This window comes from Stegodyphus dumicola, chromosome 1, assembly GCF_044657685.1.
Source record: "Stegodyphus dumicola isolate Sdum_Otavi_A_Nest chromosome 1, ASM4465768v1".
In the NCBI taxonomy this organism is placed as follows: domain Eukaryota; kingdom Metazoa; phylum Arthropoda; class Arachnida; order Araneae; family Eresidae; genus Stegodyphus; species Stegodyphus dumicola.
This window is the reverse complement of record NC_140768.1, coordinates 182,472,388-182,489,727: the sequence shown is the minus strand read 5'-3', so window position 1 is coordinate 182,489,727 and position 17,340 is coordinate 182,472,388. Positions and strand designations below refer to the sequence as shown.

Genomic DNA, 17,340 nt, shown 5'->3' with positions numbered 1-17,340 from the left:
GGAAAGATCAGGGATTCTAACTAAACTAGGGCTGTTCCCACTGGGGTTTATCTGAGCTAACGGAGTCAGTTCCATGTGTCGACTAGCTCCGCTATGCCTGCAGTTCAGATTTTTCAACTTGCTGCCCTATGGGGGAAAACTGATTTGGGCGTTCGGTCAGGTACGTCAGCTGTGTCCTTCATGGATCTTATAAGAAATAGACAACTTAAATGGCTTTTCTTCCTCTTCTGAAGCATTCTCGACTGTCACCTTGACCACACCCCGAGGGCATATTTCCCAAGTGCGCATCCGTGTAGCCACCGAGGGAGTGGTTTCTAGGATGGACCAATGGGTATCCAGTAATATTTCTGTCATGTCACATGACCTTTCCCGTGATTTAAGATTTAAGCAAGATGGTTGAAAATATTCTGCCATGCAATTTTCTGTACAAAATAATTAAAGCATCTTCGATTTCTTCTGAAACTTTTCATTGCGAAATTCGATCAAATATAAGCAATTGTGAAGATTTCACTACCTGGTTGAAAGAATTTGAAATAAATGCAAACAAATGTTGGATACTCAGCAAAAATATCCATGCGAAATATTACTTAATAAGTGGTAAATAAGATGAAGAAATAAATATGTGATTAACATGTGAGTCTAAATGCTATCTTTACATACGAGTCTAAATGCTATCTTTACATATGCATATGAGAAAAATATTTATACCAATTACATATGTAAATAGAAGTCAGGACTTTTTATTGCAGTCTATATGAAAACGATGTTCTAATAATCAATGCAGAATTTTATTGAAAGTGAACTTTACTAATTTGGATTCGTATACATTTATTGTGTTAAATTTCACATTTAAATACTGCTCACGCTTACATGCACTGTCTACACAAGAAATACTCATCAAACTGAATGAATTTATCTTATTCACAAAGAATATATTCAATTTATTCACATATTAACTCTTACTGTTAATAATGGATATAATCAGATAATACACAATATGTATTCTGAAACTTTAAAATTCAAAATAATGCAAGACTTGAAATAAGAAAACATTAGATTCCTTGTAACACTTCCAGCCCAAAAAATTATACACTTGAATTCTTTTAATCACCAGGTGTGAATAAATTCATAATATTCGAGGCTAATTGTAGCTTGAGTCATTTTCTCGATGTAAAGTACGATAATACGCCGTGAACATCAATCCAAATATTAATGTGTGATATAAATCGCGAAGAAATGTCAGCGATAGCGTGATAAAAATCGTAAAAGTGAAATGTCAGCGATTAATTAAACGCATGAAAGCAGTACGAGATTTTCTACTATTACGCCATACATTTATAACTTCGAAACAAATACCAATTGAAACGTAAACGCACAGGCTCGAAGATTTAGCTTCACAAAAGCAATAGAAGCTCATTGGTCAGTTTTCGAAACCCCTTCCTCAGTGGCTACGCTGATGTGCACTTGTGAAATATGCCACCCGGAGGAGTAGGGACGACTTGCAGAAACTTAAATGGTTGACTATTGCAGTGTGTATAATTGCCAAGAAAAAGTTGGTTGTAGCGCCTCATTTTGCAAATTAGAATTTTTAGATATTTTATTTTCGAAACTGAGATTGATTTTCAAAAATTTAGTATATTTATCAAGCATAATTAACGTTCCAAATAATTATAAAGCTTTATATCTTTTTTTAAGATTATAACAAAATATGCTAGAATATTCACCTATAATCTTTTTTTAAGATTATAGGTGAATATTATAGCATATTTTTTATAAAGGAGTTTTATTTCAATTATATTTCAAAATGCATCATTCAAAATGCACTTTTAACACCTTAATAATTTTTATACATTTAATTCTAATGTCAAAATTGTAAACTGTAATAATTGATTGTGCCAACATTTTATAGTGATTATTTTTTTAATTCAATTCTAGTTCTGCATAAGATTTGTTTATTGTGAATTTGATTTATTAGCCCAAAGGGGCGGTAGCCCAGAAAGGCTATTAGTTTCGAAACGGCATATTGCGCTGTTACATTATAAACGTCCGTTTCACTTTGCAAATTGTTGCCATCAAATATTATCGCCTTGTAGTATATTTAAAGACATTTAATAATGAATAATCTGCATGAATACATGTGTGTTTCTTGCACTGTGAAAAAATGACGGTATCTAGAACCATCAAATTTGGAACAACGCAATCCTCTACCTGAACAGCCGAATTTCGAATTTGTTTTAATCCATTTCATATTTTATAAAACTTTAAAGAATTTTTGATTAAGAATTTCAACGAGTTCAAAGCGAGCAATGGCAACACTGTACGGAAAATAACATTTTTATCTTCAGCGCGGAAATTCTAAAGATATGCTGTTTTCAAATATTTTGTGATACTGCTGTTGAATTAAATTTTGTGTGGTGTGCGTGCGAAGAACATCATATTCAATAAATAGAGGTAACACAAAAAACTTTAAAAAAGTCGCTTTGGAGCGTAATGAAAATAAAATAAAATAAAATATGAGTTCTTCCAGATTTTATTTATTTATTTTCATTACGCTGAGAAAAGTTTATGCTCCGAATTTTAGGAATTATTAAAATAAATAATCATCTTATGATGTCAATAATTAATGATCAAATAAGTTATCGTCTTGTAATGTTATAATAATTTTAAAAAACACTGCCTGAAAATTCTCGTAAAATTTTTTTTAAATATATCAGAACTTATTAAATTTTACTTTATTTGTACTCAAAAGTAAGTTCATAAATTTTTTATTTAAAGCTTTTACTGTTTTACCAAAGTAAAGATGTTTATACAAGAATTACGTGTGAAAAGAATGCGCAAAATGCAGTAAAAATTGCTTTAAAGAGATATATTAAATCTTATTTGATAAAACTGTAACTTTCATAACCTCATCACTTATACTATCAGGTTCTGTGTTCCTCCTTACTTGCTTTGGGAACATTAAATGTCCTGACTCGGAACAGGGAGCTTACTAAAGCTATGTTCAATAAATTTGGGAAGTAGACAAAACACACAGGAAGGGTATACGGAACCCTTTATTTTTCTCTCTTTACAATGATTTCCGGACTTCGGAATACAGAGACCAACCACTTGTGGTCTGAACGTAAGAATATAAAAATATTAACTAAACTCTAACTAAACTTAACTTTGGATTAATCAAACAAGTGCCTCCTCCAAGATTGGCCGTATATTAGCAAAAAGCCGTATGTAGTACAGAGAACTGCTAACACTACGATACGTTTAAAATTATCAAGAGGATTAAACCTCTGGCCTTGAAGGCAACCAGCAACCGAGTAAAACTACTATGGCAAGCGGCCTGCTTCTAATAGCTCTTTCCTCTCTTTTGCTTGGCAAAAAGCCACAACTTAAGTACTTGGCGTTCGCAATACAAATTTGCATAAATAAGTTAAAGCTTTTAATTCTGGCCGGAAGTAGAAAATAAGAAGTGATAGTAAAGATTTTAAATAAAATAAACGTTAGTAAAACTTAAGATCCTTACATACTTCCCGCCAGAGTTAATTAGTTTGAAACTGAGGTCTAAAACGACCTTGTTGAAAACTTTCAGCTCTAGAATCTAACGCGAGGCTTTTACAAACATTTCCCACTAGAAACTAAAAATTTTTAAAAAAAAGTCGTTTTTTACATTATCAACTCCATGGACAATTACTTTTCATCTGTACTGCATCTAAACAGGAGTTCTTAGTTGAAATCTGGTTCCTTCCAGAGATCTGGAAGGAAAACTAGTTTAATGAAATGTTACACAATTAAATGGCAAGTAACATGAATACTTATATTTCTCTTAACATTCTTATTTCATTCATGGCGTTATTTAATTATCTCCCCGTGCTCTCTGACATGTGTTGTAAAGGAAAACACCAAATACGAACGTGTTTATGTCTATGTGTTCAACACTACCGCCTGCCATCAAAACACTAACGTGTTAAAATTCAACATAACAAGACCTCATAACACACCTTATATTCATCTCTAAACCCTGAGGTACTATTCTGAAAGTGGCTAACTCTGAAGTGTGGCGTCAGAGAGCCTAACTACATTCATTCAACCTTTAACACATATTCACAATAATTTGCTCTTTTTACAGTCACACGAATAAGTTAAAATTTTTGGCATTACTTTCACTTTTAACATATCACAGTATTTCTTAACGTTTAAAATAACAGTTCACATTGTATATAAGGACATATTAACATGCCGTTAATTTTACGCATTTTAAAACATACATTAGTAGTACATTGTTAACTTCTATTCTTTTCCAAGCAAGTGCCAATTCTTCTACATTGAAATACTACATTTCAAAAGTGTTTCAGACTAAAACTTCTTTCTTGCCAGAATCTTTTAAATAAAATTTTATACAATAACTTTTACAATATTCAAGTATTTACACATTCCTATTATACATTAATTTTAGTTTTACTCGCGAGTAATTGAAAAACATAATACCAAAATAGGTAACAACTCATTTCTCGCCTTTTTGGCGATAAAGGTAGATCTCACATGAGGTAAAACGTCTTGAATTCTGCCACTTGCAGTAAGAATGAAAGATTAAATTAAAGTTTCAAGGCAACATAAAGTTTTACTTATCTTTGTGATATTCGGACATCCTTTTTTCTGCCCAGTCCTGGATGTAGCGAAGATTACGGTTTGGTTTATCTTCCTTCTTGTGCGGGTTCGCCCTTCAGTTCCTTCCTCCATGAGCTTTCTTTTCCTTCCAGTTTGGTCACTCTTGAAGACCTTTTTTTAGCCTCTGCCTGTGGTCTCAGCCGTTTGATGGCAGCTGGTCTTGGCGGAACAGGGACAACTCTCTCTCGTTCCTGCTTGGATCTCGTTGCTGGCTGTTCAAATTTTCCTTGTTTCTTTGCCTCCGCAGCTGGTGTTCCTTCATCAATTCGTCGACATTTGCTGCGTAGACTCCTGTGCGATGGGTAGATCTTCCGTTTGGGAGCCGGGTTATAGTTGCCGTTATTTCTCCTGGCTCTCTTTGCATTCGTCGTACTTCTCCCTTCTTCATTCTGGGGGTGGTCGTGCTCTCTCTTTTCTGGTCGGTGGAACGGCTTCTTTTTCTTGTTACCTTCAATTTTCCAACGGGAAAACTTTCTTTTCAATTGCTCCTGCCTCCTAATGGCTTGCGCTTGTGATTGTCGTTCTTCCACCTCTGGAGCTTGTGCCTGCAGTGCCTGCCGTCCCGGATCATGCAAAAGATCTTTAAATATTTGCATTTTATTACGATTATAGAATGGTTTTATCTGGTCAAAGTTTGCGGAGCATGTTTCACCATTCCTGACTTTTAACAACACTACAGCCTGAGTTATTTTTTCTATGACATATGGTCCTTCAAATCGTGGAAAAAATTTGGCAGTTTTTTCTTCTGGTTTTGAAGAAAGTGAATGCTTAATTTTTAACACTTCATCTCCTACTTTATAAGTTACTCCCCGTCGTTTCATATCATAATAAAGTTTCTGTTTTCTCTGTGCTACTTCAGTGTTCTTTTTTGCTTCTTTAATTAATTTTTCTATATCGCCCATTTTAAATTCTGGGGCTCTTTGTTGAACATAAAATAATTTATCTAACGGCGTTATAACCTTTCTGCCTAAAAATAACTCAGCAGGAGTTTTGCCCGTTGTATCATGTTTTGCGGTCCTAAGGGCGAAAACTAATTCATTGACATAGATATCCAAGCTTTTATGAAAATTTTTAACATAACTTCGGATAATTTTTACTATATTTTTATTGACTCGTTCCGCTATATTTGATTGCGGCCGATACGGGACCATTTTTAAATGACGTATGCCCAGTTTTTGGCACATGTCTTCAAATATATTACTTACAAATTGAGGACCATTATCCGATATAACTTTTAGGGGCGCCCCGTATTTTAAAATATATTTATTTAAAATAGAATCAGTAACTAATTTCGCGGAGGCTCGTTTTAAGGGAATAATTTCGGTCCACTTTCTAAAATGATCAACCATAACAAGGAGATACCGACTTTTATTTAACTGATTTTTTGGGAAACGGCCCAATAAATCGATGCCAATTATTTCATTTGGAAATTCGGATTTAATGCTATTTAGAAACCCGGCCGGGCGGAAATTAATATAATTAACTGCTTGACATGTTGGGCAGGACTGGACATACGCCCTTGTTAACTTTTGCAGTTCAGGAAAATAGACTGCTTCGCGTACGCGTTGGATAGTTTTTCGAATACCAGCATGAGAAGCTAAAGGGCAGTCGTGTAACTCCTGCAGGATATTTAATCTAAGACTAGCTGGGATAACAGGTCGAAATTCGTTGTTGGAATTTGTAGTTTTTGTATAAAATAATAGACCATCTATTAGTTCGTAATGGGCCGCCCTATTTCTTATCGCCACAATATCTTGGTGGCTAAAATTTTCAGGATCCTTTAAATACTCATAAATATTTCTAAATTCAGGATCCTTACCCAGTTCGGTTATTACAGTTTCTCGGGAATGTATCGTACATGCTGTGAGCATTGCCACCTTTACAATATTACCTTCTTCATCTATTTTTATTCTGGATAGGGCATCTGCTACGATATTTTCCTTTCCGGGGGTGTGCTTGATTACCAGATTATATTCTTGTAGCTTGAGTGCCCATCTTATTAACCTTGGGTATAAGTTTTTCCCTGAGTACAATCTAGTTACCGCCGCATGATCAGAATACACTGCTATTGGCGCCCTTCCAAAATAGACTCGGAACTTTTGCACTGCTAACAGAACTGCAAGTGCCTCTCTCTCAGTCGCGGAATAATTTCTTTGTGTTTGATTTAAAGTTCGACTAAAAAATGCCACGGGCTGCTGATTTTGCGAAAGTACCGCTCCTACCGCATAATCCGAAGCATCCGCTGAAATTTCTAAATTCTCATCATTTTCAGGAAATTTCAAAACAGGGGCTTGCGTTAATGCTTGCTTTAATTTTTCGAAAGCACTATTGGCTTCGGCCGTCCACGAGAATCTTGCCTTTTTCCTTTTTGATTTTAACAATGGTTCAGCAATAGCTGCAAAATCTTTTATAAATGACCTATAATATGAACAAAGTCCTAGAAAAGAAGAGAGCTTCTTCGCCGTATTTGGCGGCGGATACTTTTGCACAGCGATTATTTTTGATTCGTCTGTCTCGATTCCATTCTGAGATATTTTGTAACCTAAGTATTTTAATTCAGGGGCTGCAAATTTGCACTTTTCGACATTAACTTTTAGAACGGCCTCATTTAATAATGTAAACACATGTCTTAAATCCTGTACATGTTGGTCCAGATTATCACTAGTAATAATGATATCGTCTAAATAGATAAATGTGGACTTTCCAAGAACAGGCCTTAGCACAATGTCCATACATCGCTGAAATGTTGCCGGTGCCCCTGAAAGGCCAAACGGCATACGCAGGAATGCATAAGTGCCAGACTTGGTTATAAAAGCAGTCTTAGGCACATTTTCCGGTCTAAGCCCTATTTGAAAATAACCACTCGTTAAGTCTAAAGTAGTCATGTATTTGGTAGAAGTTATGTTCCTTAGAATTTCTTCGATAATAGGTAACGGATATACCGGATATTTAGTCATGGAGTTTAATTTACGATAGTCAATTGCAAAACGCCACCTTTTTGGATGTGTTACTGGATAGTTATTATTTTTCTTACATAATACAACCGGGCTAGCATAACTACTTGAGATGGGCGTTATGATCTTTTTACGTAACATATCTCGAATATGCCAATCTATAATTTTTTCTTTATTCTTAGCATATCGGTATGGTTTGTGGCGAATTGGCAGTGAATCTCAGGTGTCGATACTATGGTTAGTAACTTGAGTAAATCCGGGAATATCACTAAATAACGAAGCAAATTCACTTACCACTTGTCGAATTTTTTGTTGCTCTTCCTTAGGCAGGTGGTCGAGGTTTAACGTTGGTGGTTCTGTTTTTTCTTCTCGAACTGGTTTCATCGTCAGCTTAAGGGACGCTTCGTTAAAATCCAGCGTTGCTTGTGCCTCTGAAAGAAAGTCTATCCGTAAGATGGCATGTGCTTGCAAATTCTTTACGATAAAAAACATAATCTTTACTTGCTCGTCCTTGATACGAACGTATAACGGTAATTTACCTATGCACTTGCATCTTTCTCCCTGCGCAGCTAACACTGCCGTATTATCTGAATTATATATGCGATATTTACGGAAATACTTCCTAAAAAATCTTCTACCACACAGGAACACTGCGCGCCTTTATCCAGGATTCCGGTGGCTGGGATGTTATTCACCAAGACTTCAATCTTTGGAAGAGTCAAATTTTTCACCATCACTGTATTTAACTTGAAGGAAGAGAGGTTTTCTTGGCCTTCGGATTTCCGCACCCTCCCGTCAGCAGAAATCCGTTTTAGTTTAAATCCTGTTTCTTCCTTTCCATGCCTTCCTTCTTTTTCCACTGGCCTTCAGACTTTTTTCCTGGCTTACTGTTGACGTTCGCCGGTTGTTTTTGGATACTCGGGTTTCCTTGCCCACTGATTCACTTAGCTTCCGTAGCCGTGTTCTTGACTTTGCTGTGGTCTTGGCGCACCAAATTGGCTTCGTTGCTCATACTGGCGTCTTCTTTCAATGTCCGCCGTTCTTCTACTTTCAAACTGGATTGCTAGCTCAAATAACTTTTCCAGTGTAGTCGGATTCCTTAATTCAATAAAGTCTTGTACTTGGGGAAGTAACCTCGGCAAAGTCACTTGAATTATCTCAGGATCCGGACGGTTTCCATACAAGAGTTTGAAGACGTGAATTTTTCTTAAAATAAAGCTTAAGAGATTTTCAATTCGTTTCTAGTATATGCTGAAACGTTCCGCTTCTAATCTTGCACGATCTCTTACGACAGGGAAGGCTTTTACTAAGGCGGTCTTAAAATTTTCGTAAGTATAGGTGGGACTTCCCGCTTGACCCAAGAGGCTTCTGCCTATACATTTGAACCAATTAAGCGCTTGGCCCCTCAAACCGCTGGTAGCTAAGGTGCCTTTCTGGAACTCATGCACTGGATACAGCATGAAGTGGTCATCCAATTTTTCCAAAAAACTGGTTACCGGTGAGTTTCCATTAAATGTTGCTTCTGGTTTCATTGATGCGCGCATGGTCTGGAAGATGTAACCAAATCCGTCCAGGGCGGCAGCTGGCATTTCTGGATTCTGAGCCGCTTCTGCAGGCAGCACAGGTTCTTCTTGAAACTCGGCCATGGTTATTCTTCTTCGTTGGGCGCCACTAACAGGTTCTGTGTTCCTCCTTACTTGCTTTGGGAACATTAAATGTCCTGACTCGGAACAGGGAGCTTACTAAAGCTATGTTCAATAAATTTGGGAAGTAGACAAAACACACAGGAAGGGTATACGGAACCCTTTATTTTTCTCTCTTTACAATGATTTCCGGACTTCGGAATACAGAGACCAACCACTTGTGGTCTGAACGTAAGAATATAAAAATATTAACTAAACTCTACCTAAACTTAACTTTGGATTAATCAAACAAGTGCCTACTCCAAGATTGGCCGTATATTAGCAAAAAGCCGTATGTAGTACAGAGAACTGCTAACACTACGATACGTTTAAAATTATCAAGAGGATTAAACCTCTGGCCTTGAAGGCAACCAACAACCGAGTAAAACTACTATGGCAAGCGGCCTGCTTCTAATAGCTCCTTCCTCTCTCTTTCTTGGGAAAAAGCCAGAACTTAAGTACTTGGCGTTCGCAAGACAAATTTGCATAAATAAGTTAAAGCTTTTAATTCTGGTCGGAAGTAGAAAATAAGAAGTGATAGTAAAGATTTAAAATAAAATAAACGTTAGTAAAACTTAAGATCCTTACAATACAACGTATCACATTTAATAATTTAAAACAATTATGTGATACAAACGCCATAGGTTTCAGTGTTAAAGTAAACCTGATCGCCCTTACTCTTTCTTGCGGACATGTGGGTGACGCGCGCCCCGCCCACTGGGTTAGTCTATCTCTTGCAAAGTCCATGTGTCCGTTAGCTCAGATAAACCCCAGTGGAACGGCCCTTTAAAGACAAAGATTCATCCAAAAATAATGTTCGACATGATGGGAGAGAGTGGTGTGGTGTGGTGTATTTAATTATGGCAAAGCACACGAGGGCTATCTGCCTAAAGGGAGGGATGCCTTTCGTGGAGGACTTTCTAAGGGAAACTGGCTCGTATACACGTTACACATGGGGAAAACCACGAAAACGCCCATGCAGCCAGCCCGATGGGAGAGAGATTGTTGTCAAGTCTGATAGCAATTTTTCTTAATTTATTCCTTACATGTCAAACGGTGATGTGATTGGCGAAGAGTAAAACACGAGGTCTGGTTTACTAGTAGTGATTTATCTACTGCCTGCTTATGTGAAACGTTGTTAATCATTTTCAAACACATGCATTAGAGGGAAATATTTTCAATTTTTGAAACCCTTTTGTGTTGCACAGCCTCAGTTTTCTGTATCCTAACTGCAAGAAAATTCCCTCATAGCCGATCTTAGAGGAAATAAATTTTAGTAAAAAAATTATCATGAAGAAGAAAATTTTAATTTTTCTCTGCGTTTTTTTTCAACATTTGTATCACTATATGTTTTTATTCTGCATCATTATGTTATTACTAAAAACCTGACATTAGTAAAGTTCACAGTAATTAATAAAACAGTAGTGTTTCGATACAAATTAAAACAACCCACAGAACCACATTTTCTTAAAACATGCTTCTCCATTCTAACTGCTTTCGAGCTACGTCCAAGAACGTATTATGCTACTCGCATACGTAGGCTAAATAATGAGTCCTCTGGTTATTTACGGTATTTTGCATTAGGAACATTACTTTTCAGATTTGAAGTTGTTGTAACTGAAAATAAAGTTTTTGATTATTATTCAACTGATTTATTCATATGAGTTTATGGTGACTGAATATAAGTGTTTTAATGAAAAGGCAATTCCGGTGACAGAAAATAAAGGGCATAATATGCTGCACTTGTTTCTGTTCTAATAGAGATCAGAAAAAGATAACACTAGTGACAACTTGGAGTCCATAATGCAAAATGCGACATAGCGTGTTGCTGTCTGTGACTTTCATGCATACTAAAATTTTCTAGAACTTATAACGTCTCCTATTCTTTTGTAGCATAAAAATGAGCGAAACATCTTAAGACTTAATTATCACTATTTCTCGTAAAGTAGCACGAAGACTGAGAAAAGAGTATAGAGGACTTTATTCAACTCAAGTAAAAGCTAACAGAAGGCGGCACTGGTGCTTACAGAAGCCAACATTTATGACTTAAATCAAAGATAATGGATTTGACTTAACAAAGGGTAAGTTAGCCTAATGGCTACACAAGTAGAGTAGCGTGAAAGTTGGCTCTGACTTAACGTCGAAGCTTAACGGCGCGAGAATAACACAACGCTGCAAAATACAACCCTCAAGAGAATCAAATTAGAAACGTAGCTTTCACCAGACAGAATCCGCTCTAATTCTACCTTTTAAAATCTTCCTTGAAATGCTCTCTTTTATATCTCATTTGAATATCACGCGAGCTAGAAATTTACATTCTGATAGGAAAATGGGAAATTAGGAGGATAGAAGAGCAAATTAATAATAAAATAATTGGTTAATAAACTAAACGAAACCTTACAAACTTTAATAATTTTTTTTTATTTTAATTGAAAACAAAGACTTTAAATTTAATATTTTTATACTCTAATTGAAAACAAGGATATTAAATTTAATAATATTATATGCCAGTTGAAATATTAGATATTAAATTTCCTATTTTCATGAACATTTTTGTATTAAAAGTGCTGACTGTAAATAAAATTTAACTTTCAAAACTTGTATATATGCAAGGTCTCCCGTAAATGTTGCGACAAACTTCTAGAAGGAGGTAAGGCACATCATAAGGATTAAGAATTGCATAGGAACCCATGCCCAGAAACGTCACTGTACGCCGCCATGGGGTGCTGTACAGGAGAGTGCTAGTGGAAAGTGAGGATTGCTCATTCGAGCGGTAGGCACCATACGAAGAGCATTTGAATGCTGTACGAATGGGGAGCTTGTGAACATGTGGTTCTAACATGATGGAAGGTCTGCTCATTTTGGACTGGATGTTCGTAGCCATTTGAACAGATCATTCCTGCATCGATGGATTCGGCGTGGTGGACCAGTTCCCTGACCCTCACGTACAGCGGATTTATTGAGCCTTGATTTCTTTTTGTGGGGCGCCGTCAAAAGTGTCGTGTATCTCGATTCTGTAGTGTCTGAAATGGATCTTGTGGCAAGACTTGCCTGCGCAGCTGCTACAATCTCCGGGTGTGTTTGAAGATGTCCGGCAAACAATCGTCTGTCAGTTTCAGGCATGTTTAGCGTCTGAAGGTGCAAACTTCGAGCATCTGTTGTATCATTCAAGCTGTCGTACACCATTTGTATTCATGTCCAATAAATGTTTCCAATTAATCACTCTCTTGTTTCTTTTCCCATCTTCTACCTATGCTACCACTTACCCCTAACATTTCCGGACATAGTTTTCTATGCAATTCTTAATCCTTATGATGTGCCCTACCTCCCTCAGAAGTTAGTCGCAACATTTACGGGGCACCCTGTATATATACTTTTTTTTCATTCTGCGTAGTGAGATTTATTCAGAATACCTTTTCTTAAAGGTTTATCTCTTCAAAACAATTTTGATTCCAACTTTGAGCATGCACGGTTATTTAAAAAAATTACCTCTTCTTTGCAATTCTATTTCCAATTGATCTATACGCTGCACTATGGAACGCCCTTCTTGACCAGCGAAGTCCAAATCTGTGGTAGAAATATCCGGCATAGAGACAGGATGCTCGGGCCGTGCAGGGCCTGCAATGAATTCCGATTTCTAATTATTGAAAAAAATTTAAATAAATAAATCATTTAAAAGAGAGAGAGAGAAATTTGAATTACAAAGTTTTGATTAAGTGACCTAAATTTTAAACTATATTTAGTTATCATCGCATTCTTAGTCATGTAATTATAACAGTGTTCTGGAAAGAAATAGGCTTAACTTCATAGAAACTTTTGTTAAAAATAGTGTAGCAAGAATGATGAAATTTACTAAAATTCATGAAACTAGTATTTAAAACAGTGGGATAACCAGCAATGGTAGCTTTAAAATCGGAATTGTCTAAGAAAATTTTAATAAAAGAGAGCAATCATTTTTGAATATATGTTATTCATATGCCGTCATTTTCAATTCCATTGCTCTTTAAATTTTTTTAATGTCAGTGTTGTATATTTTAATGGGTAAATCAAAATTTTATTTATGAGCAAAAATGTTACGATAGCTAAAAAATTTATTTTTAGTTCTCAGCACACTTCGTAAAAATTTTCTAGGGAAATTTGGTAAAATGTTAAGATGTCAGAAAATTGCTAAAACACCACGATTTCTCCAGATGTATTTAATTACATAAATGTGAATCAAAGTTAAGTCATGTTCAAGAGAGTGCCCACCAGCAGCCGAGAGTTAAAAAGAGCTGAACACAGGGAGTTCGGTCCGAGGGCTCGAGTCTTAGCTGTATGGGCATTTTCGTGGTTTTCTGCATGTGTAACATGGATGCGGGCCAATTCCCCTTAATACATCATCATGGGACATCCCTTCCTTGCCGTGTAGTGCCTAACAGTGGAGTGCGTAATAAATATATATGAAGAAAGGTAAAACAAACAAAGGTAAAACAGCTAGTGTAATACTTTAACTAGGCAAAAAAGCAATCTTGATGTGGTGTAAATAAGATTGCTTTTTGCCTAATATAAAATTTTGCATTTATAAGCTTTAGTTTTCTAGTTACATCACTTCAAGAGCTGATTTTTCAACTTTTAAATAAAAAAGCATTTGCAGCAGTTGCATATAGTTTTAGACAGGCAAGATTAGGCAAGGCCTGAAGGTTCATGCGTTTTAAGGTCACGTTACTTTTTGGTTTTTGAATATTCAAAAGTAATAATAAACTAATAAATTTCATACCGAATATATATGATACTTTATACGTACAGATTTGATTTTGAATTTGGGGAATGCATTTTGTTACTAATTAGAACAAGTTTATGTCTTCTCTTTGAAAAATATACAAATTAGAAATTGAATGCTATGGCAGCCTAACTTGTTTGCTGTTAATTTCAGTACTTGCGTAATGAAGTCTTTGTTTACACATATTGGCCTGCCTGCGGCATAGTAACGTTGTCATCCTTTGCGCATGCGCAATCTAATCAAAAGTAGCCCGTTTAGCTTGGGATAATAGTTTCATATTTGTTTTTAATGTGTTTTTTACGTTTGTGCGTAAGAAGGTAATAAGCCTAGCAGAAAATTGTTATCACAAACTAAAAAGAAATTGTTTATTACAGCGAGTAGAAAAAGAAAAGAAGAAATGGATAATAAGAAGAAAAGAAGAAACAGAAAAAAGACACATTGGAAGAAGAGAGACTGAAAATAGACTGAGCGAAGATTCGAGCAACTCAAAGTGGAGGAAGTAGGAGTCCGGCACCTTCAATCCAAAACGCAGGTGGAGAAACCAAAGTTTCCGTCGTCAAACTTATCAGAGAAGTAGAAACTCTGACTAATCGAAGAGAGCGGAAGCATGGAATATATTTTTCGATTCTATCGAAAAAGCATTTAAGCACAAGAAATTTTGGCAAAGCGGAAATTTTATTGAAACTAATTGGAGAAAAAGCTTCAAACGTCCTCGTTTATATAAAGGACGAAGATCTGCAGAATTACAAAAAAGTGAAAGCTCTTATTCTAAAGGAATAGCAATCCACTCCTCAAACCTGATTAGAAAAGAAGATTTAAATGCATATCTATTTTGCTTCACGACTGAGAGCCACATGGGGCTATTCACTCAAGTCAAGATGAGTAGAAGAACACTCTAGGAGTTCATTATTTCTGATAAATTATTTCAAGCTTTAGATTGAGAGAAACAGCAGCACACGTTGCAATACGCCAAGGAAATAAATGATTGAAGCCGCAAGAAGTGGCTACAGGATGTGATATCTATTTCGCAACGAAACGAAAATCTTTCGACGTAGTCCAAAATGAAATGAGCGCCGAGATTCATGGACAAAACATGTACAGAAGAAAAATGTGTTCCCCCCACGCATATGAAGAGATACTTTAAACAAGAAGGACCTTCCGCGAGAAGAAAAGAATGCTATATTTGTGAAAGCTTTCAACATATCGCAAGAAGAAAGAACGAAACTGCAGTAAAGAAGGAGAAAAAGATGATCCTAGAACTTCTAGCAATTCAAATAGCACATCAAAAGAAGAAGCTTAACCTCATTCCTTCTATGACCTGAATTCGAAGGAAGTATCTTCCAATCATTGCAAAACATAGATGCTTTTATCAACTATGAGAAAACCGAAGCTGCCATAGACTCCTGGAGACAGGTAACGTTCGAACGTTCATCCCTGTTCTGAAAAGGAGGGGTAAGAAAGAAGGAGTAAAATCATGCTAATGCCTACTTTCGAACAGCCGATCGAAACAGTAGTTTGCGATGTAGCTTTTTATTATAAGAACTATGGAAATAGTTTATTTATTTAATTTTGTTAATTGCGGTGACCGATAAGCTAAATGTGCGTTGTTTAATAACTCTAGAAAGACACGAACTGTTGATTAATCCTAATGGAGAAGAATCAAACATCAACGTTTTAGAAAGAAATAATTCTGAAGAAACCTTGTTGAGTTTGTTCGCCGAGAAGCAAACAAATGAAAACATAGGACCCCCCGCCAACGCTTTTGGCGAAGAAACCTGAAGGGGAGGAAAGGGAAATGGCGAGTGCTGCCATAATCACAGACTTTTCGGCAGCCGAAAGCCTACGAAGAGAGCAGTTGAATTGCTCGTCCGTAAGAGAGGCATGGAAGTTAGCTTAAGAGGGAACAATTTATTTGTTGATCATCTACATCACCAAGAAAAAATACTGGAACAGACAAGTTTTCTAGTTGGTGCTTTCTATCAGTAGAAGAATATGTGTGTTGGAATTATCACATAATTCCATTTTAGAAGCACATCTTGGAATAAAGAAAGCAAAAGAGAGGTTCCAATACGCTCCATTTTTTCCCTGGATTAGAACAAGACTTCGAAATGTTTTGTAAAACACGCAAAAATTATCAATTGAAGAGATCGGACAAGATCACATCTGTCACAAGACCAGAATTACATTTGGAAGTAGTAAAAATATGGACGTAATTCCCCCTACTGAAGCTCCTTCTGCTAGAAAACAAAACATAAATACGTGTTATGCTTAGTAGATACGTGTTATACTTAGTACATTCCAGATGGCCAGAAAGCAATCCCACTGAAAAGCTTCACAGCAAAAGCCACTTGCAACTCATTTTTGCAGATATTTATGAGAACAGGAATTCTAATACAATAGCAAGCGACAACGGAAACAAGTTGTTTCAAATTAATTTAATTAAAAAAATTTAATTAAAAGAATTTTAATTAAAATAATTTCAGAAAATAGGTTCTAACTCTAGATTCTCTACACCTGCTTACAGCTTTCAAATAGATTGGCAGAAAGATGGAACAAGTCCTTCAAGCAAATGTTACTTAGTGCTGAACCTTCGAACAGGGATAAGCACATCCCGTACTTAGTCTTTGCGTACCGAGAAGTACCGAACTGAACCACCGGAATCTCAACATTTCAGGTGACGTACGGAAGACAACCAAGAAGTCCTTTAGCAGTAATGAATCCTTTCAGGACCTTTTGGATGATGATCTCTCTTGATGGAGAGAAATTCATGAGTCGGGGAAGAAAAACTTATACAGAATACGCAGAAATCGCCTACCTACTCACTAAAAAGAAGCCCCCGAAAATACTCGAATGGAGAGAAATTCATGGTCGGAAGGATCCCCTGTATCACCTAATCTAAGCTAATCGGCGACGGATTACTTACAGAATTTTAAAATAAAAATTGGAGCAAGCAACCGAACAAACCAAGTTAATTGCAAGTGAGAAACAACAAAATTATGCTGAATATTTTAAACGAAGATTAGTACCAAAAATTTCAAAATCGGAGACAAGTTTATTTACTCATCCCAGATTCAAATAACAAACTCTATGCACGTTGGCCTGGACCAGGAGAAATTATACACCTCATTCCTATAAAGTAAAACTATCCGACAGAAAGATCAAGCATGTGCATTCAAATAAAATTCGAAAATTTCAAGCTAACATCAGTGCAGTTGGAGAGATATTTGAAAATGAAGAAGAATTAGGAGAAATTATAACTTTTCCAAGAAAAGAATTCTCAGATCCC

At 36.1% G+C, this 17,340-nt stretch overlaps 1 protein-coding gene across 1 annotated transcript in view; it reads right to left on the bottom strand.

The window, feature by feature from the left end:
* Window positions 1-17,340, bottom strand: part of LOC118190975 (immunomodulatory peroxidase-like) — a 119,132-nt gene that overhangs the window by 89,452 nt on the left and 12,340 nt on the right. Inside the window, exon 4 of the mRNA XM_085823552.1 lies at window positions 12,785-12,913. Coding sequence (XP_085679678.1) covers window positions 12,785-12,913 — 129 coding nt within the window. The remainder of the gene's footprint in view (window positions 1-12,784; window positions 12,914-17,340) is intronic.